Source organism: Passer domesticus, chromosome 10 (genome assembly GCF_036417665.1).
Source record: "Passer domesticus isolate bPasDom1 chromosome 10, bPasDom1.hap1, whole genome shotgun sequence".
Classification (NCBI taxonomy): domain Eukaryota; kingdom Metazoa; phylum Chordata; class Aves; order Passeriformes; family Passeridae; genus Passer; species Passer domesticus.
The window spans coordinates 32,484,814-32,509,927 of NC_087483.1; the positions used below are offsets into that span (position 1 = coordinate 32,484,814).

A 25,114-nucleotide genomic window follows, 5' to 3' on the forward strand; every position below is an offset into this window, starting at 1 on the left:
AATGCAGATATGATCTCAGAGGAGCACCTAAAGCAACTGTCATACTAAGGGTGAATAATTGTGAAAGCCCATGCCCTGTAGATGATACTGCACAGGGGAACTTTCTGGGGCAAAGAGGAGCTGCTCCCCTGGTACGGAATATGACTGACTTCACTGGGAAGCTTCTGACTCTTGCTGTAGTTGTTTGTTGAGTGATGTAGGAGCTGAATCTGCATATAAAGGGTTGCTTGAAGCTCGATAATTGTGCAGCTTTAGACATTTAGTTACTACAGACCTATTGTGGGCTGTACTTTCAATAATTGTATTTAGAGGCAGCGAAAACAATTCATCCCTTGTCACTGGGTTTTCTTCTCTTTTGTTTTTGGAGGCTTTTTTTTTTTTTTTTTGTTTGGGGGAGTAAATAGTTGGCAGGATGCTTAATCCTGTGTGCTCATCTTGGAGCAGGCTGGCACTCAGGAGGTGTGAGTACAGCTGGGTGGTTAGTCTGCTAAGTGCCTTATTCAGGGTATTAAAAAATAGCAGTTCCCTTAAGGACACTTATCACACACAAGAATGCTGTTCTGCACCCAAGCTGATGTGCCGTTAGACCCTGCCTGAGGGCTGTGTTGTAAAAATGTTGCTGTTGAACAGAAATCCAAACAGCAACTGGCTTCGCAGGTAAGATATAAAATTTTAGTTGACAGTGCCCATTTGGGAGTTTTATAACCATTAGATTCCGTGTTCGAAGTGTTGTAAACAGTGGACCTGAGATACTGGTAAGGTCAGAATGTAAATAGCAAAGCTGGCTTACTGTTAACAACAACCAATGAAACTTAAAAAACAAACTGGACTTTTCAATAATGAGTATAGTTTACAGTGTCTCCAAGAACCAAGAGGGCTTTTTTAAAATGTGGACAGGTATATAATTATATCTCTCTTCACTCAGTTTTTGCATTCTTCCATGCTACCCTTTATCAAAGGCACTTCTTCATTCCTCTGTACATGAAACAATCAACAGTTCATCATTAAACCCACTTATCTTGGAGAGCTGTTCAGTAACAATCTGTCATGCAAGGGGGTTTTATAAAAGAAAATGGTATCTGCTGTGCTTCAAGTGTAATCCATCATCTGGTTCATTAGGCTTCTAAGCTCTGTTGCCTGCCTAATCTAGGCTTCATCTTGGCCTAGAGAGCCTTTCTTTAGACTTGGTGGTGTAGACTGAGGGTAACCAGCAGATGAGTAGCAAGAAATCATGATTTCCTTTTATTGTGTGTAAGGCATTCAGGATGTGTGTGAGCTGGTGGGCTGACCCACAGCAATGCACCAGACTCACTCATGAGAACTGAGATGTTCATGATTTCCCTGTCTTCTCCACCAGGCTGCAGTTTTATTAACTTGAAATAAAGCAACATAGCATAACTTTACCATTGAAGTCACTGACCTTTTCTCCTTGGACACCAAGGGGATATATCACATCCTTGCAACTCCCACACTCCTCTGTGCCTTCAGGTCCTTTGGCAGTCTTCTACATGAGCTGCTTCTTGCAGAGTTATTACACCATCAACACAGGTCAGACATCCCCTGTGGGCCCTTTTTGGGGGACGTTCTTAGGAACTTGATTCTTCCTTCTGATTTGGAGGGTTCCTTCTTCTGACAGATTGTACCAATTAGTTGATGTCTGATTATCTCCTGATACCAGCTTTCTCAGCCTGTAGTGGGAGACAACAGATTGGTCATGGTTTGGGAGCTAAGCCCAAATCTTTTAACAGTCTATCACACACTGTGACAAGTGCAGTTTGAATTTCTATTAGAAAATGTGTGGTGCCCTATCTCAGTTTCTTGGGTGAAGCAAATATGACTTGTTTTTATTTCCCCAGCTCAGGATATTCCACAAACTTAAATGGAAAAAAAATTTCTAATACAAGTAAATGGTTGATAAGTCTTAAAACCTGCATTAAAAAAATGTGTTGTGATTTTTGTTTTGAAGTAATAAGATGATTTTAGCCAGTTACATGGCATTTATATTTTCTAGGGAATATGTAAGCAATTTTGAAATTTTGTATCAGGGGTTTTATGCATCATTGTTGCCTTAATGACACTTTCATCAACAACACCATCCAGTAATGGAAGCTGTTCAGAATGTGCCTGATGTTAATAGGCACTGTCAAAGTTACTCTGAAAACGATGACTGACTTTGATGGGGCTCCCCTCTGAACCAGCCTGTCTTACAGATTCTAGTGGCGTTTGGTTTCTGAAAAAAACAGAGGAAAAAATCAATTCATATTCCAGCAGAATGGTTTAACAGAGAGGCTAATTCTGATATCCTGTCATTGCTGATAGGATGGAAAACAGTGTGGGTTCAACAGCTGATGGTGTGACAGACAGCACATTTTTCTACTTTCAGTGGAGCAATTGCAAAATTGCAAAAGCTGTACACAAGTGACTGGAGCCATGAAAAGTGGAGCTGCTACTGAAGATGTGTGTTTGGAATGGCTTTAGCCAGCACGAGGTATTGCTGAGCAAGGGGGCAGAATGACACCTGGTGATCAGTATCTCTGTCACTGCCAGGCTCCCTTTCTCCTGGTCACCTTCCTTGTTGTGGAGACTAGGCAGGGGAGCAGGCTCTGTCCCTGGAGATTGTCATCATGCAGAGCTGTTACTGTAGGGGTTGGATGTGGCACAGAGCAGCTATCCCACATCACAGTCTGTCTTGTTGCTTGATTTACAGAATAAATACACCACAGAAAACACTGATCAAATAAAGGACAAAGTTCTCCCTCACAAATAGCTCTTTAATGAAGTTGAGGTCCAGGTAGCCAAAGATTTTGAATATTCAGCAAGTGTTATTTCAGAACACTGCATTCAGACTTGTTTCCTCTTAGCATCTACAATATGGCTCTATAAGGTCCATGCAAATTCCCTTTTATTTAATTTGACAAATGTTGAGATGGTTTACACGTGAATAGTATTAAATAGCATCAAATGCCAAGGTGATACAAGGTAAGCTAGGATAAGAGTATGGCATTTTTAAAAAAGGAAAAAAGTTGTTAGGAAGACAGTAGCATTCAGAGAAATATAACTAATGTATAGAAGAGCTGAAAGTTTGAGTGTTGTTTTTCTTTGCATTAAAAGATAAATCTGACACAAATGATATTGAAAGCGGAGGATATGTTCATGGGATGGAAATGTGTTATTCAAGAAGAGGATGTGTGAAAAAGAGCAGTGCAAAAAGCACTGTGTGTGTGGAGCATCTAAGGGAGTAAAACAGCGTAAGCTGCAAAGTTCCGAATGTTTTGGAGAGTAATTGAATCTCTCTCTCCCTCTTGGCTTTTGTAACTGTGTGCTATCAAATTGCCACTGCTTGCCAAGGAACTGGTACTGATCAGGATCAATTTTATGTAAATTGTTTGAGACCAGAGGGAGCCATGTTTCGGGTTACACAGATATCCCATGGGATAACTGACCTTGGAATCACCATAAAATCTCTTCAGTTTAAAATACCGCTGTTTCAGGTTCCAAAGTGTATTTTCTTTCCCATTTTTAACATTTTTGATGAAAACTTGGATGTCTTAGCAAGGATTTCACATTTGCTTTCAGTTATGGTGAGTGGGGGAAATTGTTGGTTAAATTCCTGTTTAGCTCTATACATTGAAGATGATAATACAGCTTTGACTGTTTCACCTTCACTGAATACTAAAGGTTGAGTAATTGGGAGGAAAAACAAATATGTTGACTATTTAGAGTAAAGTATTATATCTGTCTCTGGTTTTTACCAGTTCAAATTGTCAAAATTTTTCACTCTTGCAACTGTATCTATCTCATTTCCAAAACTTTCCTTGCCTTTCACCAAAATAAAGACAATTAAAACAGGGTTGGTGGTTTTTTTTGATCTTTTAAGTGCAGTTCAAGAGGGATGAATCTCTGATTTTATTTTTGAAATAAGCTTTTAATCTTTTAAATTAGTGCTTATTATTCCTAACATACACTTGGGCTAAGTAGGTTGCCCATGCTAATGCATGGAAGAATTGCTTGCAGAAATGAGAAGCATATGAGCCCAGCATGTTACAAAGATCTTTGAACTATGTGGAGAGACTGGCTTTTCCCATTATCACCGTGCTAAGGTGGCAACATATCGGCCACTAGGAATTCAGTGGCATGGCTGGATACCTTTCTTGTTTTCCCTGGCTCACTCCTCCTTCAGACCTTTGCTGATTTTCTTGATGGGCAGAATATAGATTCTAGGGTGTGATTTACTCTCCTGGCTAATCTTGGTGCAATTTCTACTAGAAGCTGAGGCTAATGGCAATGTTTTATCTTCACAGCAATTTCCGATTCTTGATGATTGCTTTGGCCTATGCGATACCACTGGGTGTTTTCTCTGGCTGGTCTGGTGTACTGGATTTGATATTAACACCCATTCATGTAAGCCAGGTAAGTATCTCCTGACTGATAATCAGCAGCAGTTTTTATTTTTCACTAGTGTGCGGTTTTATCAGATTTTTATGTTTAACATGCTGTTAATACATATGGACCACTTTACTCCCTGAAATTTTTAAACAAAATGAGCTGTAGCTTTGGCATCCCAAACTGTCAAAACTCTCCCTGTGGACTCTCCATCAGTGCTGAGTGTTTTCAGAACTGTACATGCCTTTTAACAAAAAGGAAGAAGTAGGTAAAAAAGTGGGAGTATTGTTAGCTGCTGCATCTCTAGTGAAAAAAATGCTGCATGCGTGGTGAAAAAGATGAAGTGCGGAGAGGATGATTTCTAAGCTTTTGATAGAGTATTATAGAAAAACAGAGGACATTACTCAGATTCCATAAAGAGAGGTCACATTTAGGGCATAGACTACTTAGTCATACTTTCTTGTGGTGAATTTATTTCCTTTCTCAGAAAAAGCCTTGCACTTCAGATTATTGTAGAGAACTGTTGTTAGCAGTTTGGAGCTCCTGCACAGCATTTGTTTTGAAAGTAACATCATCTTATTTTCTGAGCTTTAACACATTTCTCTATGTTTTTGTTTTGTTTTTTTTCCCCTGTCAGGTGGATGCAGGCTGGATTGGATTTTGGTCTATAGTTGGAGGTTGTGTTGTTGGCATAGCAATGGCAAGGTAGGAATAATTACAGGTCCTTCTCCATTTCTTCAACTGTGATTGTCATTTAGTTTATCCTCTTAAGAACAGAAATTGTTTGCTCTCATCTTTCAGAAACTTGAAATGGAAAATTCCTTTTGGGGTTATAATGTGTTTCTAGTAAAGCCATAATTTGTACCACGTTAGTGGTTGCTGGGGATTGAGAACTCCACATGCATATACCTGAATTTGGAAGTCACATTCTTGTTCCTGACACTGGCTTCCTGTATATTAGTTTTAAAGACAACTCTGGTGAATTCAGCTGCCTGGTATGAGGGAGAACCTCATTGTAGCACATTTGGAAAGCATTGAAGAAATTATTTTCTGTCTCCTTCCATTAACACTTTTTGGCATGTTGTTTCCCAAAGGGATATAGGGAATGTAGCCCAGGCAGCCTACCCACAATAACATTATGTTCTTCCACAGAGAAATTAGTCTGGGCCCATTTTGGTCAGGTTGCTGGATTCCTGCATAGCCTAACTATTTTCTGCTGTATCCTGTGGGCTACAGTATGGGTGTCTGTATGCTTTTTGTAAATCCAGACACAGCTGACTCTGGCCATCATGAGCTGATGACATGGGGAGTGGAACAGCAAGAAATGGATTGCCCTTCCAAAAGGCTGTTTCTCATTCATTGAGGTCCCCTTTGGGAAAAGGGATGGTGGGAGGGAGAAAGTCTTTCAGGAGGTACCTGAGCAGTGAGTTTATTGCGTGATTAAAACCAATCACATGTTCCCTTTGCTTTGGGATATCTGAGCATTGTCCTGGCTTCTCTGTGTTCACTTTTTAGACTCCATGTGCAGATATCTGCAATTGTTTCATCATCATGGTGTTGTGGATGGGGAGAGTGATCTTTTTAGGACTCTCTTTTTCTTTTTGAAACTCTCTTTTTTTCACTTGCTGTGCTTCATCAGAGTACACAATGCATAAAGAAATGTGAGGTTTCACATCCTGACATTTTGCAGGCTGCCTAGCAACTGCAACAGGGAGAGGAAAAAACTCCTGACCTAGGGAAAAGAAACAAGTGCTTCTCTCGCATCTACTCCAGATGCAGGCCAAAGGACTTCATCTAGCCAAACAAAGTTCATGCCCTGATTTCCTCTAAAAAGAGTTGTTTTTGATTAGCCAAGCTCAGATACAATGTTTTCTCTGTAAGAGAATAGCTGTTTAAAAGCAACTGGTGCAAATGACACAGATGCCACAGGTTGCATGTTGAAGCAGGTAGACTGCTATTTCTCATCATAAGTTAATCTCTAGTATGTTTGCAACGTTTCAATAGTAGAGTTTAGAAGCTCACTTAACTTTACTAGGAGAGAATCTGCAAACTCTATGTCAACATGCAAATCTCAGTCTTTATGGTAGATTAATTTATTTAATATGCTGCCTGGGTTTAGCTTCAGGAAATGCAGGCAGTCCCTTTAACTGCTTCAAAATTGATTTCAAACCTTGTATAATACCTGTATTTTGTAGCATTTAGTAAATTTAAGAAATACCAACAGTCTGTCTCCAAATATGTCTTTCTAACTTGGGCAATGCACAGTTCAGATGGGAGGGTTTGCATACAGAAGGGGAGGGAGGAGGTGATTTGTCACTTCTGATGGATGACTCTCCCTCCTAGGCCTATTCAGCATTTATCTGTGTAGGGTTGAATCAATGACGAGTCTGACTGTAATCTGCTGAAAGTTGTAATTAGGAAAATTAAGTAATGATTCTTGTCAAAGCTGACAAGTTGATATATTTCAGTGTCAGAATTGTGATTTGCCAAGCAAGCAGCTCTCTCCCTTAACCACCTCTCAAGAAGCTGTTAGTTTTGGGGTTGGGTTTTTTCCTTTTTTTCTTCTGCTAATTTTTTAAAGCAAAATTGGTGCATCTTAGGAATTTGCTCCTTCCATTTTTGTCAATGCAGATTCTATAATTCAGAATTTTTAACAACCTGAGCCTTGCCCTGGAGCATTAGGTCCTGTACATCACAGTAGGTGTTAAATCATCTGATTCTGAAGTAATGCCCAGTTTGGAAATTTGTTTATCTATCTTGTTTTCAAAATGCTGCAAGTTTCTCTCAGCATTATACATAAATCCTTCTACTCTCCACCCACTGCTGTCCTGATAGCCATGAACTTACATGTTTAGCTAATGTGTTTGATGCATTTTTGTCATTGAAAAGCCTGGCCTATTTTGGGCAGCTGGTAGGTGCTGTACCCTTTGCTGGCAGCTTTCAAATGCTACTAGTTTGAAGAAAAGCAGTGTCAAAGAGCAGCATTCATATAATTGCATGGAGACATAAATCTATTCCCTTTTCTCAGATTTTTAATTTTTTCCTCCCATATTTGCCAAGGATCATAGATATTTCTGAGGTTTTGTCCTCTGCAGCTCAGTTTCAGTTCCTGCTTCAAACCTGCAATCTAGTAAAAATGCCGAAACTTTGTGGCATGGTGATAATTTCCTTAGCAACAGACAGTGTTGTCAGCAGTGCAGGATACTGCTTAGGGCTGGGTCTGCTGGGAGGCTGGAGACTGTTACCAGCAGCAGGCTCAGAGGTGTGTGTCTGGCAAAGGATACACTTTCTCTGCTGTTGTGCCTAGTTTTTTAGCAGTTGCAGGCAACTCCTTACATGCTAGATGATATAGAAGGATTTGTACAGAACAGAGGTTTGAAATCAGGTACAGGGTCTGAGGATAAAAGTAATTTCTCATATTTTTTTGATTGAAGCAAGTATTATGAAGAGGGGATTTGGTTTAGAGTCTTCTTTATTCTCCTGTAACCAGACAAGAAACAGAAGTCCTTCAATTACCAAGTTCAGGTTAGGTTATTATGTCATTTTTTCTATTATTTTTGTTCCTGGCTGAATCTAATAGCTGAATAAACCTTTACTTTGGGGTACGTTTGACCCTTTTGGAGTTCTGTGATATCTGAGAGCTCTTTGGAGCACACTGCTACCCACACTGGGATCTTTGTGTCAGGAAGAGTTGCAGCTGCTTGGTGAAGGTAGGTATTTTCTCCACTTAGCTGTCATGAATGGATTAGATGCATACCAGCCTCCCATCCCCACATATCCTTGGTGGTGGGATAGACACCAAGGATCCTCTAGAGATCACTCCCAGACCTGTAGTCGCTCCTAGAAGGCTGATATTTCTCACATTGTTTCATTAGACAGGACCTACATTGCTGCCCTTGCCTGTAAGGACAGGGATGTTGTCTGCCAGGAGGCAAAGCAGGAGTCTCTGTGGAATAAGCTGGAAGTTTACACTTCGAGATGCTTCTGCAAAGCTTTTAAAATTGCTGATTTTGACCCTAGTGATCCCAAAGAATAATTAAAGAAACTCACTGGCAAACCAGTGAGGCGATCCTGACTCCTCGATCGGATTGTTAGAAAAAAATCCAACCAGTAGCAGCTGACCTCTGGCTATTGGAGATGAATGCATAAGCCACTTGAACACTGCAGTCATAAACTTCTCAGATTATATGCAGCATTGATCTCTCACTGCTGCTTATTGAATTACTCACTGCTAAATTCAATGTGGAATTCAGGCATGGGGAGAATCAAAATTCCAGGAAAGAAGTTGGTCTGGGGGAGCAGAGAGTGTTTGAGTGCATTACTCCTACGTCTCTTACGCTGTATTTGGAAATTCTCAACATTTTGGCAGCATTTCATGTTTTATCAAGTAAACTATAAGGTATCTGCTTATAGAGTAATCTTTGTCAGGGCAGAGAAGGCAGTAAGCTGGTAGACAGACAAATTTCATCTTGGACCAACCTAGGTGGATTATGCTGCCATTAGCCTAATCAAGGTAGGAGCCTGTGAAGGGGACAGAAGATATGCTTTAGAAATACATACCTAACCTGTCCATCCCAAAATTAAATCTCCTAAGCAGGAGATTATAGAAAATTACTCATGAATAAATAACATTGCCTTTTCTAATATATCTTTCCCAGTAGTTAGGTTGACATCCCCTTTGGAAAGAGCAGTTGCACTGATAATTATGCCACATGAGCACTGCTCATTTTGTCTCCTTGAAAGAAAAAGGGGAAAAAAAAGATGAAAAAAGCTATTGTACCATCAGGTGGTATAAATATCATCATTCCCTCTATATAAGAGCCAGACTGCCCAAGGACTTGTGGGGCTGTCCTTTCCCAGTCTGTCAGCAGGGTCTGTGCAGAAGAGGAGCAGCACCAAGCTTGTGGTTTCTGGGACTTTTCAACCCAAAACAGCCTCTGGCAGAGTGACCCCCTGTGTAAGGGGTTCCTTCCTTGCCTAAGCCACCACGAGCTTCTTCACCAATGCATCCAAGGGTTCAGGAGCAGTTCCTTGTCATCTTCAACTAGGGATTCTTTGGACTCTTTTGGAGTTTTTCCATTTCCCACAGGAATGAATCTTGACACTTAACTGTGTCTTGAATGAAACGTGGCAGCCTCCTCATATGCTAATGGAGCTCTGTGTCTGCCAAGGGAGGCTGGCAAATGCTGACAAAACAGCGATGGAAGTAGTGGTGAGATACTGTTTCCAACAAATGCAGAAGAATAAAAACCTCCCCTCCAGTGTTTTCATTTGATGCCTTGAGAATTGCTTGAGAATTGTTCTGGTTTGGTTGTTTGTGACAGCTAAAAAATCCATGGCTCTTCAGCTTGACAGCTAGAAATATCACCATTCTGTAAAAATACCTTTTTTCTATTTCTGAAAATTAGAAATTACTTTTAAATTGTTTCTGTAGTCTCCAAAATCTTTAATGAGAATATACTGAATTAATTGTCAAGTATCACATTTAAAGAATTTGAAAATCAGCATTTGTACTGCTCTGATGTGTGTTTTTGTTTTAGATTTGCAGATTTTATCAGGGGCATGCTGAAGTTCATACTGCTGCTGCTTTTATCTGGAGCAACATTAGCATCAACCTGGTTCACTCTCACCTGTCTAACTACTGTCACTCATCTGCCTTTAACCACAGGTATTGACAATGATTTTAATTCCTATTCTTTATAATTGATATTGCAGGCAAATATTTGCAGTCTTCAATATCTTATAACATGGTTTGGTATCTTTAGTAATATAGTAGTTTTACTGAGAAAAAAAAAAGAAAAAAGTTTAGAAAGTCTATTGAACCTGAAATATCTTCACTGCTTTGAATAACTCAATAAAAAGATTAAAAACGTGAAAAACCCAATAACAGGAACCCTGAATACACATTTAAATTTGATTTGGAGACTAAGTGTTTTTCTGTTTTGAGTCCTTTGGAATAACCGAAGTGAGAAATAAATCAAGAAAAATCAGATGAATGAGAGTAGTGTTGCATATAAGAAACAGTGACATGTCTGGGAATTTAGGGGTTTGAAACTTGCATTAGTTATTAGGATCTCATGGTGCATTTCAAACCAAGGTGACCCGTAGTGTTTTCAGCCATCTAAATCTGTCCCTGCACAGTGCTGTCCTCTTTTTTTGCACCTGCATGCAGGTTCAGGGAACTCTTCCAGCCCAAAATTAACTCAGCCTGTGCCTCAAAAAGACAGGAAAAAAGCTGTTGGCAGGAGTGGGGGAGAAGCTCAGAGGTTGGGCTGCCAGCAAGCTGTACCCTTAGTTGAAAGCTAGCACTGCTTAGTTCTTAAAAGTCTGTCCTTCATCTTATTATCTCACCAAAGGACTGATCCACCTGTGATTGCAAGACCTTCAATAGAGTAGCAAGTTACAGTAAAACCTAAGCCATCAAGATTCAAAAATATATTTATTTAGTAAAGAATTCTATAAATCCATTTTAAATGAAGGGCCATCTCTCTTATAAGCAATTTATGCATTCTAGGAGATGTGAAAACTTTATTTCGCCCATTTTTAATAAAAGAGTTTGGTGGGGAGAGTAGTATATAGACTAGTGTTTTACTCAAATTAAGTTTGAGTTTCAGTAAGTGTCCTTGGTGCACTGCAAATGTCACAACTATAAACTAAAGTGGGTACAGCAAATTGAAATACATGATCAATTCAGGAGCAACACCATCTGGATGGATAGGTCAAATTTGTGCTTTATCTTGAAATTTCAATGCTTTCAAAAATTCTGCTTAAATAAAACATAATTTAATCAATAAACAAATCAAATTTCATGATGGCTGTTGTCATACTAAATGACTACACATTTCCATCAAATCTAAAATAAAAGCAATAAAAGCTTTTTTCTCATGCTTGCCTGCTTCATCACTACAAGCCTGCAGTAATGTAAATTTTTACAGTAACTCTATCCTCTGAATTGATGCAACAAACCAAACACATAAATGGCCCTTCAAGTCTATGCATAAGAATGAAGCAGAAATGTTTCAAGAGGGGAAAGTCATTACGTATGCACTCACCAGTGTTCCAAAACAAAACTGATGGAGCTCTCTCTGACTTTATTTTATTGGTTTTTTTGTAAAGAATTCAGCATGCAGCATAGGTTCTATAAGAATTCTTATTTTTATAGCACATAGTTGCATTGTGCTGGTTTTTTTTTTTGGAAAGGTCATCCAATGTCAGGACATAAAAGTAGGTAGGGTATTTGAGGTTTGATATATAGTGTCCTAAACTAGCATCCCTTGCTTCAAATGCAGGGATTGGGTTGTACTTTTCATGCAATTACCATTTCTCTTAAAATGGATGATTCCTTAGATTAAGTTGTAATTGTAGATCAGATTTTTCTGTCAGTGCTTTTCTTACATATGCCACTGTAAATACTGAACCCTTTTCTTTAAAACACAAGGTTGTTTTGAATAGAAGTGCCAGGAATTTGGTGCATTCCTCAAAAAAAAAAAAAAAGGCAGTCTAAAGCTTCAGACTCTAATGTGCAGCCAGAAAATAAGATCTCTTTTTTCTTCTGTTTAAATTTCATAGATATGCAGTGGGGGAAGGTTCTTATCAGGCTTTTCTCATTAAAGTTCTTAAAAAAATAGATGTAATGTGCCTGTTCAATTTAGTTCCTTGTACACAGAAAAGCAGTGCTATATCTTTATGAAATATGCTGTTATGGATGAAAACACACAAGCTATTTAAGCTAATTTATAGGACTTCATGCTAGATTATTCCTCAGTGTAATGATGCAACATGATGATGACCTCTGCGTTCACAGTAATTGGGAGAAACGGTACATTTGAATTGATTTGGATGAACTTCTTTTTATTCTTCTCCTTTTAATTAAAAGTTTCAGATGTAGAGTGTATTGGAGTACAAATCCAGGAGGTCAAATGCAGGCTGTGGGCTGGCAGCTTTTGGAAGTGATTAGTGGTAGCTGGTACAGGTGGAAGTCACTCTGCATATCAGTGGGCAGGTGTTGACAGTGGACTGCCAAGTAGTTATTCTCTGTGTGTTTTGTAGAGCTTGAAGATGTGCAGAACAAAAGCAGATGTCATTGTGGGGCTTTTCCCTCATTCATAGTTTTTTAATTTTTTCGTTGATTTTTTTTTTCCATCTAGTGTTCTCTTTTTTTCCTCTTTATTTTCTTTTATTTTTTTTTCCTTTTTTTTTCAGGAAAGGTGCATAAAATACTTTTTATTCTAGAGCCACTTTGCAGGCAACACTAGGCACTGCTGTAAAGCAGGGGCTGTATTATTTAAGGCAGGTTTTGATGTTGCCAGAAGGTTCAGAGGCTCCTCCACTTCCTTCAGTGCTGTGGCAAAGAGCACAGGTGTTGGGCTTGGCAGTGCTGCAGAGCCAGTGATGGATCTCAGTCCACACTCTCAGCCTTATTCAAATGCTGAGGCAGAGCAAGCAGGGTTCAAAACTGACACGAAAATCTGTGGGGGTGTACATTTGATCTTCCAAAGAGGTTTTTCCTTCCAGCCATGTAGCTCCTGTTTTGGGAGGGATTTCCCCCTCCTCTCTTGGCCTGTCTCCAGTGTTGTTGTCTTGAACAAGTCAGGCTTTGCCCTACAAAGCCACAAGTGTTGCCATCTTCAGCAATACCTGGGAACTGCTGAAATATCCACGTGATAAGGACTGCTGGTACAGTTAAAAGGCAGCTGTTCCACAGGACAGGACAGTCATTTTGGGGAGGAGACAAGACAGCCTTTGTACTGGCAGGTGTTGAGGCAGGCTTCACCACAGGGATGAAGGCTGGTTAGGTGGCATCATCACTGGCTGCTGTGTCTCACCTCACAGCTGTTGATCCATTAATGAAGTTTGCATCTATAGCAGACCCTGACAGTGGTTTCCCAGGTCCAAACCCAGTCTTTTCCTTTAGCATGTGGATATTGGGTGACATAAGCTCACCTCCCTCTCCTGAAAACCCTCTGCTTGTCTCCCACCTGGGCTCAGAGCAAGCAGTAGATAGATGTGTTTTTATGGAAGCATAAAAAAGATGAGAGTTTGGCCAATTATTCACCCTAAAAGAAAAAAATCTCAAAATATTTGTTTTTAAAATACAAGCAAACCAAACCCCTCTTTTAATTGGTGTTCTTTGTGGCAATTTTAGTTATGTCTGGTTTAAATATTGGGGCCGGGAAGGTATTTGAAAAAATAGTCACAGCAAAATATATTTTCCTCACCTTGTTTGTATAATATTCTCCTAATTCCTTTTAAATAGGAACAACATCATTTAAAGACATTTCCTACAAAATGTAATTACTTAGAATGGAGACCTTTAATGCAGTTATTAAAAATCAATGACTGCATTTGTGGTTTTAAATTATACTGTTTAGGATTGTTTGTGTTGAGTAATGGCTGCATTGCTTCATATTTGCATAATACACTCCATTTTTTCTCCTCCCATGGAGGAAGACAAGTTTTGTGCCATTTGCTGACTTCTTAATGTAACTCCAAAAGACTTTATAAAAAGTGTGTTCAGAGTTGTATATATAAACTATAACAGCCAGTGTGGGGAAAAAGAAAGCAAGGCAATAGTGATACAGTGCCAGCTACTATATCATCTGTCTAAAACACCTCTCATCAGCTAATCACAGCTCTCCAAAAACCTTGATACTGGAATTGGTTTATATTTTAAGCAAGCCTGAATTTTATTTTAAGAAATTTTAATTTTAATGTATATTATTTGCATTTCAGTTTCAAAGACAATTTTATGTACACATCAAGCATTAAAATAGTTTTCCCCATTGAATTCTCAGTGCAGCTGCTGATCTGTTTCTCTTTGCCAAGTTCATTGTTAGTTTGCTTTGTACTGAACTTCATTATGTGAATTTATGTACAATGGGATACTTCGACCCAAAATAATTGCGTAAGGCATTGTATTGCCAGTTTCAGTATCTTGCCACTTTGTATTACTGGTAGGATCTCTGGATACAAATACTAGCATTTTCCAAAAATTGATATGCAACACTAGTTGCTTGCAGCTCAGATTGAATGTTTTCAGTGTAGCATATCAAGAATATTCTAATATTTATGAGCACATTCGGCAGAAGTTTGCTTTACAAAATCTTTTCTAGTACTGCATGGCAGACACTGAATATGGTGGCAACTCCATAAGCTGATGACTATATTTAGGTTAAGCAGCCCACACTTTTATTTTCAGGTTCAACAGATTGAACATTGTAAACACATCTGTCTCTCTGTCCTCCTCTACAAAGCACAGAAGAAGAGAGGTGTTAATAATATAATACTGATTGGTTTATTGTTTCAGTTTAGTTTCTAAGATGTGCTTGGTAAGTGTAAGGCAGGGGAGCCCAGAGGATAAAACAGTGGCCTGAAAACATTAACCTGCTTAGGGCTTTGGGCAAATCATTGCCCCAATCCTGCTGTGCTTTTCCCACTCATAAGATGGGAATAATGAACTTGGTTTTCCTGACAGCTTCTTTAACTTCAAAATAGAAGAGTGCTTAAAGAAGTCATTTAGGGGGTTATTTTCTTTCAAAAAACAGTGTTTAATTGTACACAGTGCTTGAGATTTGGGAAGAGCCTTTCAGGGATGAGTATATATGAATCTGGGCACTTTAAATATCCATCAATAGTAAACCTCAAATATTGTGTAATTTCCAGCCCTCTCCTCTTTTGTTTCTTGGGGCTTACTCAGTATTTTTTTCACTTCTCAGTTCTCAAAACCGAATGCTCTGCTTTCAAAGCAAGTTCCACTTGCTTTTCTCATGAGAAGAATGTAGAACAAATAAAATTTGATCAGATTTTTGGTTACTTTCAAAACTATATCATAAGATAGCAATTTGCTCAGTGCGTGCTGGAATGGAAATCCAGGCAATGAAACATATTGATGTTATAAATGTGCACTACAGAGACATCTTTCTTCTATTGTGTTTTTTCATTCCCATAAGTGAATTACAGTAAAATTTACTGTCTTACCTTAAGGGAGTCACATTTCTCATTGAAAAATTAAGGGTTACTTCTTCCATGACATTTCTTACCATGGCCAGTAGCAAGAGTTAGATTATAGGGAGGTTTCATTCTACTTTAATGGACTTTAGATTTTGGCAGGAACTAACTTGAATTGTTCAAATTGGTCATGGGGATACTGAAGCACTGAAATCAACAAAGCCTGCATCCACATGAGGCATTATCCTTTTCACTTTGATGTTTGGAATCCAGTTATAATGGGCACTGACAAAGTGTCCTAGATCTCCATAGGTTTTGCTTTAAATTGTGTGCTGCTTCCCAGAGAATATATTCCATTGTATTTACTCTATAAAATTTGTGTGAGTTTTGGCTGAGTGTGTCTCAGAAGAGAACTGTTACAAAATGCACAGAGTTCAAGAGATTTTGGCAGAGGACTTTGGAAGGAGATACTGTACCACTTGCTTGCACTTGATACACATTTCCTGTGTAAATTTATCTGAAAGTTTTTTTTGTTTGTTTTTTTTTTAAGAAATGGTAATATTTCATATTCTTTGTTAAAAATCAGCCAAGATACGGGTGCCAGTGGTTGATAAGAGCTAGTCACATGAGTTGAGGTCCTTCCATCAATTTCATTTGGGTTTGGATCAGGCTCTGTAGTCATACATTTAGTGATGGTATAATTTAAGAGTAAACTGCTCAACATGTTGCAGAATGTCCTGGAAAATTCTGGGAAATTGTTTGTATGTCAGAGATAGTTGAGTCTCCTCCTGCTGGATTGCAAGCTCATCTGAGGACACCAAGTGAAGGCTGTCATTTAAATCACTTGCCTGTTTGAATTCCTAGCTTCTCCCCACCTTTTTTTTTTTTAAATTGTTAGAAAGCTTTTGCCACAGCTTGTGGCTGGGAGAAGAGAAAGTTTTTCTGGGATGTGGGCATGTATTTGCCATCCAGTAGCTCAAGGCCTGTAGGAGATAAGCCAGTCAGGATCCTTCCTTCTTGCCAGTTTTTCCTCTTCCTGCTAAGCCACTGTATCACCATCAGTCCCAAGTAATCTAACTGGTAACATCTCTAGTGCTATTATCAAGGCACATTTTATTCCTTGCTTCCTTCCTGGCCAGCAGAATGAGGGCTGAGGGAATAGCAAGGGTTAGCTCATACCTCAGGCATGAACATGACATGATGAAACGTGGCTTGAGCCTCCTGCTGCAGCAGCTCCTGCCAGTTCTCTGAAACAGCTGTGCTCTGGATGGGTTTTCTGCTTTTGCTGATCTTTTTCCAGTGGTCAACCTGAGAAATAGCTGCTTAATGCACACAAACATCTTTTAAACTCTTTCAATTAATATCATGTTTTAAGAAACCTAGCCCAGTTCTATTGTTTATGTCCATAGCTGCCATTGTCTTGGATATAAACTTTGCACATAACTTCATAGGCAAGTAATTAATTCCTTTTCCTGAGAAAAGGTGATTTTTTATAGTAGTAGCACACTTCTCCAGTGTATGCCTATCCAAGTTAGTTGTTATTCTTTAGAACATAATGTTAGCTTCTTGGTGAATCATCTCTTTTTTTTTCTTTTGTCAGTGCTTTCAGATCCTTATATTCATTTCCAAGGACTGTCATTAAGATTGTCTTAATTGAAAGAACATTTGCTGTAACTTGAGCAGCTGTTCCTCTGCAGTGTAAAATCGTGGTAATTGTTTGTGTTCGTTCAGCACAAGGTCTCTGTGATGGAAAGGAAATGGTCCCTGTTAATAGGTGGTATCTCCCTGCTGTCCTGTCACCCAGGAGTTGGAATATGAGATACACTGTTTAGTGTGTGAAATAAAAAACAAAAACCACTTCTGAACTCTGGTTTTACTTGTACTTTTCTAGAACTGTGTATCTTATCTTTGAGTTCCTGTCTAGTTGACCAGTTGGATTTGTGACTCAGTTGCTAAATTACTGGAATAAGCATATTTGTATAGCACTCAGAATAACCCTGGCTGATTTACAGATGCATGAGATAAAAAGCATTTTTAAATGTGCCATTTAAAGAAGGCTTTCAGATGTGCACATCTTCCTCATTTTCAAAACTTCTTTTTGTGGTTCCCAATTAAAAGCTATCATTTCCATTAGATGTTAAAACTTAAATTGGCATCTACTGGATGCTGCATTCTGTCTGTCCTTTTGCTGTGACATTTCTGCTTATTAATTGCAAAGAAGTGTGTGCCTGTACCTCTCCACAGACCTTGCTTTGTCAGTGTACCTGTGATCTCAGCTGAGGTGCTGTCACTGGTACTCAGCTGGCAGTTCTTGGTGTGCACACACAAAGGGTGATGCTAAAGCTGCTTTGCTCCTCTCAGTGTGGAAGTGTGAGATGTGTGCCGGTGGGTGTGTTCCTGTGAGTGTCCTGACAAGACATTTGGGGGTGTTGTTTCTAAGGTACAGAAACAACACTGCCCTTGTTCGCTCGTGTCTGAGCATCTTAATACCTTGCAGTGAGTGGTGAACAATGATGTAATTCAACTGGCATATTTTAAACTAGAAAATCTAGTTTGAAGGTTTCTTCTCATTCTATGGAAACCTTGGCACCTACTGTATGAAATAAAATCTGAAGTGTTTAAATAGCTGCTAATTTTTGCTTTCATCTCAGTGACTCTATGTTTCTGGAAATTGTATGTCTAGACATTGTCTCTGTTCAGAGGTATGATTTCCCTTTCCTGGCTGCTGCTCCCTCTGGAAGATGTTTCAGCCCTCTTGCAGAGGTGTTGCTTCTGACAGTCTGTTCACTGCTCCACTTTCAATGGTGCTGTTGTGGCTTAATACTCTGTCTGAGTTTCTGATACAGAATTACAGCTGGGTGCCACCTTCTCTTCTTCGGGGGAGGTTCTGAAAATGTTCTCTGGAAGTTACAAGTCTATCTATAGACATCATCAACTGAGTGTAGTAATAAGGGGCAAATGTTCATTTGTCTTAAGAGTTTCTTCTATTTCATTTATGTGTTGGTCTCCCAAGCCAATACAAAAATTGCAAACCACTGAGCGTGATTGGATATTCTGGCTGCACCCGACAGCAGTTAGAGAGATTTAGAGCAATATGCAGCAGTGTTTGAGGTAAAAGGGAGTTCAAAGACTGCCTCATGAAACATTAAATACTGGTGAGGACTTGCAGCAAAAATCTATGGATCTTGTAGCTAGGGAATCAGGTCTTCAGTGTTAGCTAGAGGAGCGCATTAGGAGAACATCCTAATACTGTATGGGGTTTTTTCTTTCTTTTCTGACAACTCCTGGACATATCTTGCATCAATTTCTTTGATTTATTCTGCAGCTTATGACAGGAGAATTCAAGAGTAGGAAAAGCTACCATGGTTTTTTTGAGGGAGCTGGTTTTGTTTGGTGTTGCGTGTGTTTGTTTTTCTTAACAGCTCAGAGTACTGGGGTATATTCAAAAAAGTGGGGCCAGCTCTCCCTCCTTTTTCCTGTCTCAACAAGTCCTCTGTTGAAAAAGAAATGTCCTGGTGCCTTGGAAGCAAACCACATGAAATATAGGATGTAAAAGATAGCCCTTTCTGCTTCTCAATCAGTTTATTTCTTTTCCGTGATTTTTTATATTTTAAAAAGGTAATTTAAATTTTTTTTTAAGCTGAACATTTCCTGCTTCCCAACAGTTTCTCAGTTGAAAGCTTGAGCAGTGCTTAACAAAAGATGAAGCAGAGCTGTTTCTGTTCTCCTCTTTCTAAGACAAAAGAGTGTAAATTAAACTGAAATATGTACACATATATATATTTATATGAAAAAAATTTCTAAGGATTTTGTACCGTAGAATTTTTTCACTGCAGCGAAAAGACACTATAAATAATTCACTTCTGACTTCATAACACTTTTGTATTTGAAATATTTTCTCTTTAGGTTTTCTTAGTATTTTGGTGTAATCCTCAGAAATTATTCCAAAGTTTTCTGGTTATTTAAAGCCTTCTGATAATTTCCTTCTTCTTTTTATTTCGTCAGTAACCTCAGGTTATTGAGGTTGCAAGTCAGGAAATTTTCTCTGTCCAAGACAGCACTAAGAAAAAAACTTACTTAAATTTCTAAATAGATATTAAATTTTTGTGAAGTTTTGTGGTTTGGGTTTTTTTTGTTTGTTGGGTTTTTTTTTTTAGTCCAGAAGTAGCTATAATAAGTTTATTAAATGATAAGTATATTAAGCTTCTGTATTAAGTACTGTGAAGTATTTGGCAGAAATTGTAGAACAAAATAGCTGAGGTTGCTGAAGAAATGTCACATTTTTCTGTTGGTTTGTACAAGAAAAACAATTTGTTGTACAGCAGCAAATAATCTGCATTATCAAATCTGTCCCGTTCCTGTCAGGAGCTGGGTGCCCTTCATTTCCTTTTGAAGCCAGAAGGGATTCAACATGTTGCAGCTCAGGCTGTGCTGAATACTAATGTCTTGGTAGCTGGTAGATCATTAGTATTTATTTGTAAAATGGAAGCAAAATTAGTTTTGACCTTTAGAGCTAAGTCAAAAGGTTAATCTATGTCCATTTCCAATTTGGTGCATTAATTGCTCCCTGTCCTAATTGTGTGTAGGACAATATTTTCTGTTTGTTTCAAAGGTAAATTAAACTGTAGGTGATGCTTTGCATTCACAATTTTGTTGTTTGTTTTACTTACAAGTGAAGTCCAAATCACTGAATGTATCTTCATGGATTCTGTTTAAATAAATAGATAAATAAATCAATCCATATTTCTGATTTTTTTTTCCCCACAAATCAATGCATGCATTCTTCCTAAAGCTAGTGGGATGTGATGTTCTTTTTGATACACAGAGGATAAAAATAAGATTATGCATTTTTTGGTTATTCAAATATTAGTATTCTTGGCAGCTCTGAATAGGAGGGGAAAACACCAGCATGAAATTAATAACTGTTTTTGTTTCTGTCATAGCTACACTGTACACATCCTGCATTTTGCTGGGCATATTCCTCAACAGCAGTGTACCAATATTCTTTGAGCTCTTTGTGGAGACAGTCTACCCTGTTCCAGAAGGAATAAGCTGTGGAGTTGTCACCTTTTTGAGTAATGTGTTCATGGGAGTGCTTTTGTTTTTCCTCACATTTTACCATACAGGTAAGTAATATAAGCCACTTGAAAAATTTAGTACTCCTTAAGGACATAGCTTTGTCAGTAAAAGGAAGGATTTGCACGTACAATTTCTGTTAATAACCAAATGTTTGAATCCAAGCAAGGGCAGCAAGGAAGGAGAATTTTAATTATTCTTTTCTATATGCATGCTTATAAAAATGAAATTTCTTAGATGCAAGATAATTCTGCTTGAATCTGCTGTAGCCAGAAACCACCAAGGTACACACTGTCATCACATTTTGTAAAGGGCAGGGTAATGTGACCATTAATAATGTTTGTACCTGTGGGTGATGAGAATCACAGTAAAGCTGACCCAATCTCCTGCTCCTGGGTAGAGCTGCATTGCCCAGGAGGGGCAGAGCAGAAATGCCCCATTTAAAGCCAGCTCTGTTCAGTGGGTCAGAGGTGTCCCACTGCCCAAAGACACAACAGGCATTCCTTTGGGTAATCCCATGGCCTGTTCCAGCTCAACAGGATTTCACTTCAGATTTTTGTCAATTCATTCAGACTTTCTCGTCTCTCAAGTATTATTTGCTTCCTCCTAACTCATAATCATAACTTCAAACTTGCTGTTTCGTAGACTATAATACATATTATTACTCTAGGCTGTAAAATAAGAACCCAGCTTGCTTTCAGAGGGAAGTGGTCTTTATTAATGGTATTCAAAGACACAGATTTTTTCTTTGTATTTTGTCATTATGGTAAACATTTGCTTCACGGTGTAATATTTGTAAACCATTAGAAAATGTGAGCTTTTATGTATTATTGCTACTTAAGATGTTGTATTTTATAACTAAGAGGAGAGTGACAAATTTCAGATTGAATTCTGCTAGAAATTATCAAGGTTTCAACCTGGGGCAAATTTTCAGCATGGTTTATCTTACTGCCAGGAAATTGCAAGCAGGATGACAACCTTGTTCCAAATTGTGGTCTGTGAACACAAACGGAGAGAAATTATTTAATTTTTTAATACTGATGCTGAACTGTATCATTGTAAAATCTGAATGCCATCTGGACTAGCCTTGGGTGGTGTCAGAGCTAGTCTTTACATTTTAAAGTATACTTTTGATATTAATTGGTGTGAACTCTGTTCACACATACTGTTGTTTCTGACATCTGTACCTGAGCTGGAAAGAAGACACAGAATGTTCAGAGAATTTTTCCAGTGTTTGGCATTACATAATAAATGAAGAGGGGGATATGGTGACTCACTTCTGATGAAAGGATTACAATAAAGTGGACTCATCCCCCATAAATGGGATATTCAGGACCATTTTTTGTCTCTCATCTTTCTTTCCCTACGAGATACCAGTAAATGCAGGTTAGGATAAACCTGAAATTGGTACACCCATACACTTAAAATATTTTTCCTATTTCTTCAAAAGGGAAGAAAATAAAGTAATTTGTGCTTAGGAAAATCCATTCTTTGATAGAAAGTATGAGAGAGTGTGTGGTCACTGAGGGAGATCAGTGCCAGGGGTTCTATTGGCTCCTCTGATTAAAAAAATCCGTTAGAAGGTAGATAATCATCTTAATAATTTGCTTTCATTTGATTCAAATACATCCTGTAATGGCATTTAAGAAGCTTACAGATAAACCAGAACTCAGTCAAATTCATCTTGTTCCCTTGGTCTTTCATTTTAGGCCAAATAATCTTTCAGTAGTTTTCATTCCAATTTCTCTTTTTCTCTTTGTACTGATAATGCAAATGCTGTGAAGGACCCAAACCCTGGAAGCTTTCCAGTGCACTGAAGATTTTGGTTCAGCTAGCTGAGTGGGGATGTAAACCTTCCTAAAGCTCAGCCTTGCTGCTGGTGCTGTGCCCCAAAGCTGCAGCCTCTGGATGAGGTTTCCTTTGCCTTTTCTGCAGGGATTTCCAAGGGAAAAACAAAAGGAAAATGACCCTTGGCTTCACATGATTGATGTGTTCCCTGCATTGCCAGTGCTGGCACAAATTCTAGATCAAAAAAGACACAAAGAATTCCAAAGTTAAATTTTGTCTTTTAGGATATTTGAGTTTAAATCTGTTTAATCCAATTAAGGAGGAATGTTGTAAGGAAAATAATAGCAAAGCATTTGCCTGTTGACTTCTAGCATCACATAAGTCTTCTCCAAGCCTAGGAAATTTTTACTATGGTTTTACTAATAATACTGCCTAAAGAAATCCATAAGGGTTTTTGCTGGACCAGGGAGAATGTTGTTGAAAGTTACTGGTTTTTGAAGGTTGATTTTTCATGCTTTCTGACTGTTGTCCTCTGCCTTGTTTAAAATAAATCATGCTTTTTCTTTCAACAATATAAATTGCAGATTTAAGAAAGTAGCAGTGATGAAGCTTTGATTTTCATTAACTCAGACCTGGAGGGAGAGTTTAGATTCTGTAAAATTAAATAATATTAAGGGAAATAATAACAGTAGTAATAATAATAATGGAAAATTTGATAAAAATGAGTAAAACACTATCCAGTTAAATTAATGTTTCTTTAGTAAATTGACACATGTAGAAAAAAAATTTGTTGTACTTGTTTGAAAAAAAATGTGAATCAAACTGCTAATTATTAGTCAAATATCAGATGGTAGGATTTCTTGAGTACAGAACACAGATTTTTAAGAGCAGTACGTTGTGTCGAACAGCTGAAAAGAGGCTTCCAAGGACCTGTTTCTGCAATGACTTTTAAATTAAATTGATCCCATTATGCTCAAGTTTCTTCTGAGGAATTGGTTTTCTTTCCTTACACAATGTAGCAGGTTTGATTCAAAATCAAACCCAGTTTCTTCCTATGCTTTTAATTTTAGTTCTCAATCCATAGAAATCAAGGGACTAATGAGCAGAGTCTTTGGAAGTGGTTTATTCTCTATTAGCAATGATAGATTTTTATTTTTTCCCCCATTCTCTTCATTGGCAGGTTGAATAGGGAGGATTTACATTAGCTGGAGGTATTGGTTATAAATATATATAACTTAAGGTGTCCATGGAGAAGGCTCACAGAGCAAGTTAACCTTGGATCAGTCGATCAGGAGCTGTCAGGATTTTGTCAGGACACAGCGATTTCCTTCAGACCTGCCATCAGTCCAAGTTTTGGTCGCTTTAAACACAGAGCATGTTTGATAACTGAGGCTGCCTTTCTGTTGTGCTTTGCAGAGTTTTCCTGGTTCAACTGGTGCCTGCCAGGGTCGTGTCTGCTCAGCCTGCTCCTCATCCTGTGCTTCCGCGAGTCCTACGACAGACTCTATCTCGACGTCGTCGTCTCCGTGTGATCACCCCGCACTGGTGAGGGCTTGGAAGAGACTGGAAGTCGGCTTTGCAGTCTGCACATCCGCCTGGATTTGCACAGCTGAACAGCAGAAAAACAAAGAAATTTCAAGACTTAATCGTGGCTTTATTTAGAGAGGGTGAGGGATGGGTCGTTCTTACGTTCAAGCCCATCTTGATTTGCCATAAACGTGGAACTGGAGTGGTGATGGTGACACCAAAATGCACAAAGAGAATCTCTCTGCTGTCCAGGTCCCTGTGCAGGGCTGGGGCTCTCTGTTGAAGAGGCTGTTGATGTAGCAGTGAGGTGTATGTTGTGTGTGTGCTGTGTGCTGACTCACGGTTATACACACCAGGGTACCAGTAACCTTCAGTCTTCTATCAGAATGAAAATAGGGAATAATCTTAACAAAAGGAAAAAAAATAAGAAAACAAAAATCTTTTCAAGATCTCTTTAAAATCACTAGTCATTTATATATTGAATGTTCATTAAACATTTAAGCTAAAATGATTTGGTGCTTGTACACTACATTTACATTCTAATAAAGTGGGTTCTGATATAAGACGCTGGTACCAGGGTTTTTAGCCATACTAAATATCCCAAATAATCCTTGCAGTGTTATTAGAGGTGTTTGTTACCACCCTGGAGCACAATAGCTTTAGCTGCCACTGAATCCCAACCTGCACCCACAGTCATCTCTGAAAGGCCACCATGGTTCCATATCTCCTGAATATGGAGCATCTGTGGTGTACTGGAGTGTCACTCTAGGTAAATGTTGCTGTTCTAAAGGCCACCACTGTGTCACCTTTCCATCCTCCATCTCCAGTACTGCCTTTTTTACTGTTTGTGCCACTGAATACTGTGGGTGTGGATGTCTAAATCCTGCTAGTTCTCTCCTGATACTCTAAGGTGTGTGTGGTTTTTAGGATTAGTTTATGACTGAGGGTGCCTAAACAATATTATTTGTAACCCAAGTCTGGAGAAATCACTGTTTCCTAAAAAAACCTTTCTAGTTGAGGAGGTGCATTGCTGGCGAAGTGACAATGAGTTTGACAATGAGTAACTCACGAGTTCTGGCATAATATGGGAAATTAATGCCAGCTCTTTTTATCAGTACTAATCTGTGGTCGTTCTGGCCCTTACTTGAACATAAATATTAAAGACACTTTGAATAGTTTTTTAACTCAATTTTTAAACCTGCTAATGATTTCTTAATTATATTCTTAGATTTCAGTTCAGCATCATTTAAAATATTTCTCTGTGTGTGTGTGTGTGTGTGTTCTGTGCTTTGTGTTACGGGGGTGTGTTTGTGTGTATGGGGGCGTGCATATTTATATCAATGTATACACAAATAAAACTTATATATATAAGAGATACCTATATATATATATA

The 25,114-nt window shown here is 38.5% G+C and overlaps 1 protein-coding gene across 1 annotated transcript in view; it reads left to right on the forward strand.

Annotated features, from left to right (window-relative positions):
• The window catches only part of SLC49A4 (solute carrier family 49 member 4), a 64,447-nt gene extending 39,333 nt beyond the window's left edge, over window positions 1–25,114 (forward strand). The window contains exons 5-9 of the mRNA XM_064435009.1: window positions 4,302–4,410; window positions 5,021–5,088; window positions 9,924–10,051; window positions 20,274–20,456; window positions 23,611–25,114. Coding sequence (XP_064291079.1) covers window positions 4,302–4,410; window positions 5,021–5,088; window positions 9,924–10,051; window positions 20,274–20,456; window positions 23,611–23,726 — 604 coding nt within the window. The 3' untranslated portion in view covers window positions 23,727–25,114. The remainder of the gene's footprint in view (window positions 1–4,301; window positions 4,411–5,020; window positions 5,089–9,923; window positions 10,052–20,273; window positions 20,457–23,610) is intronic.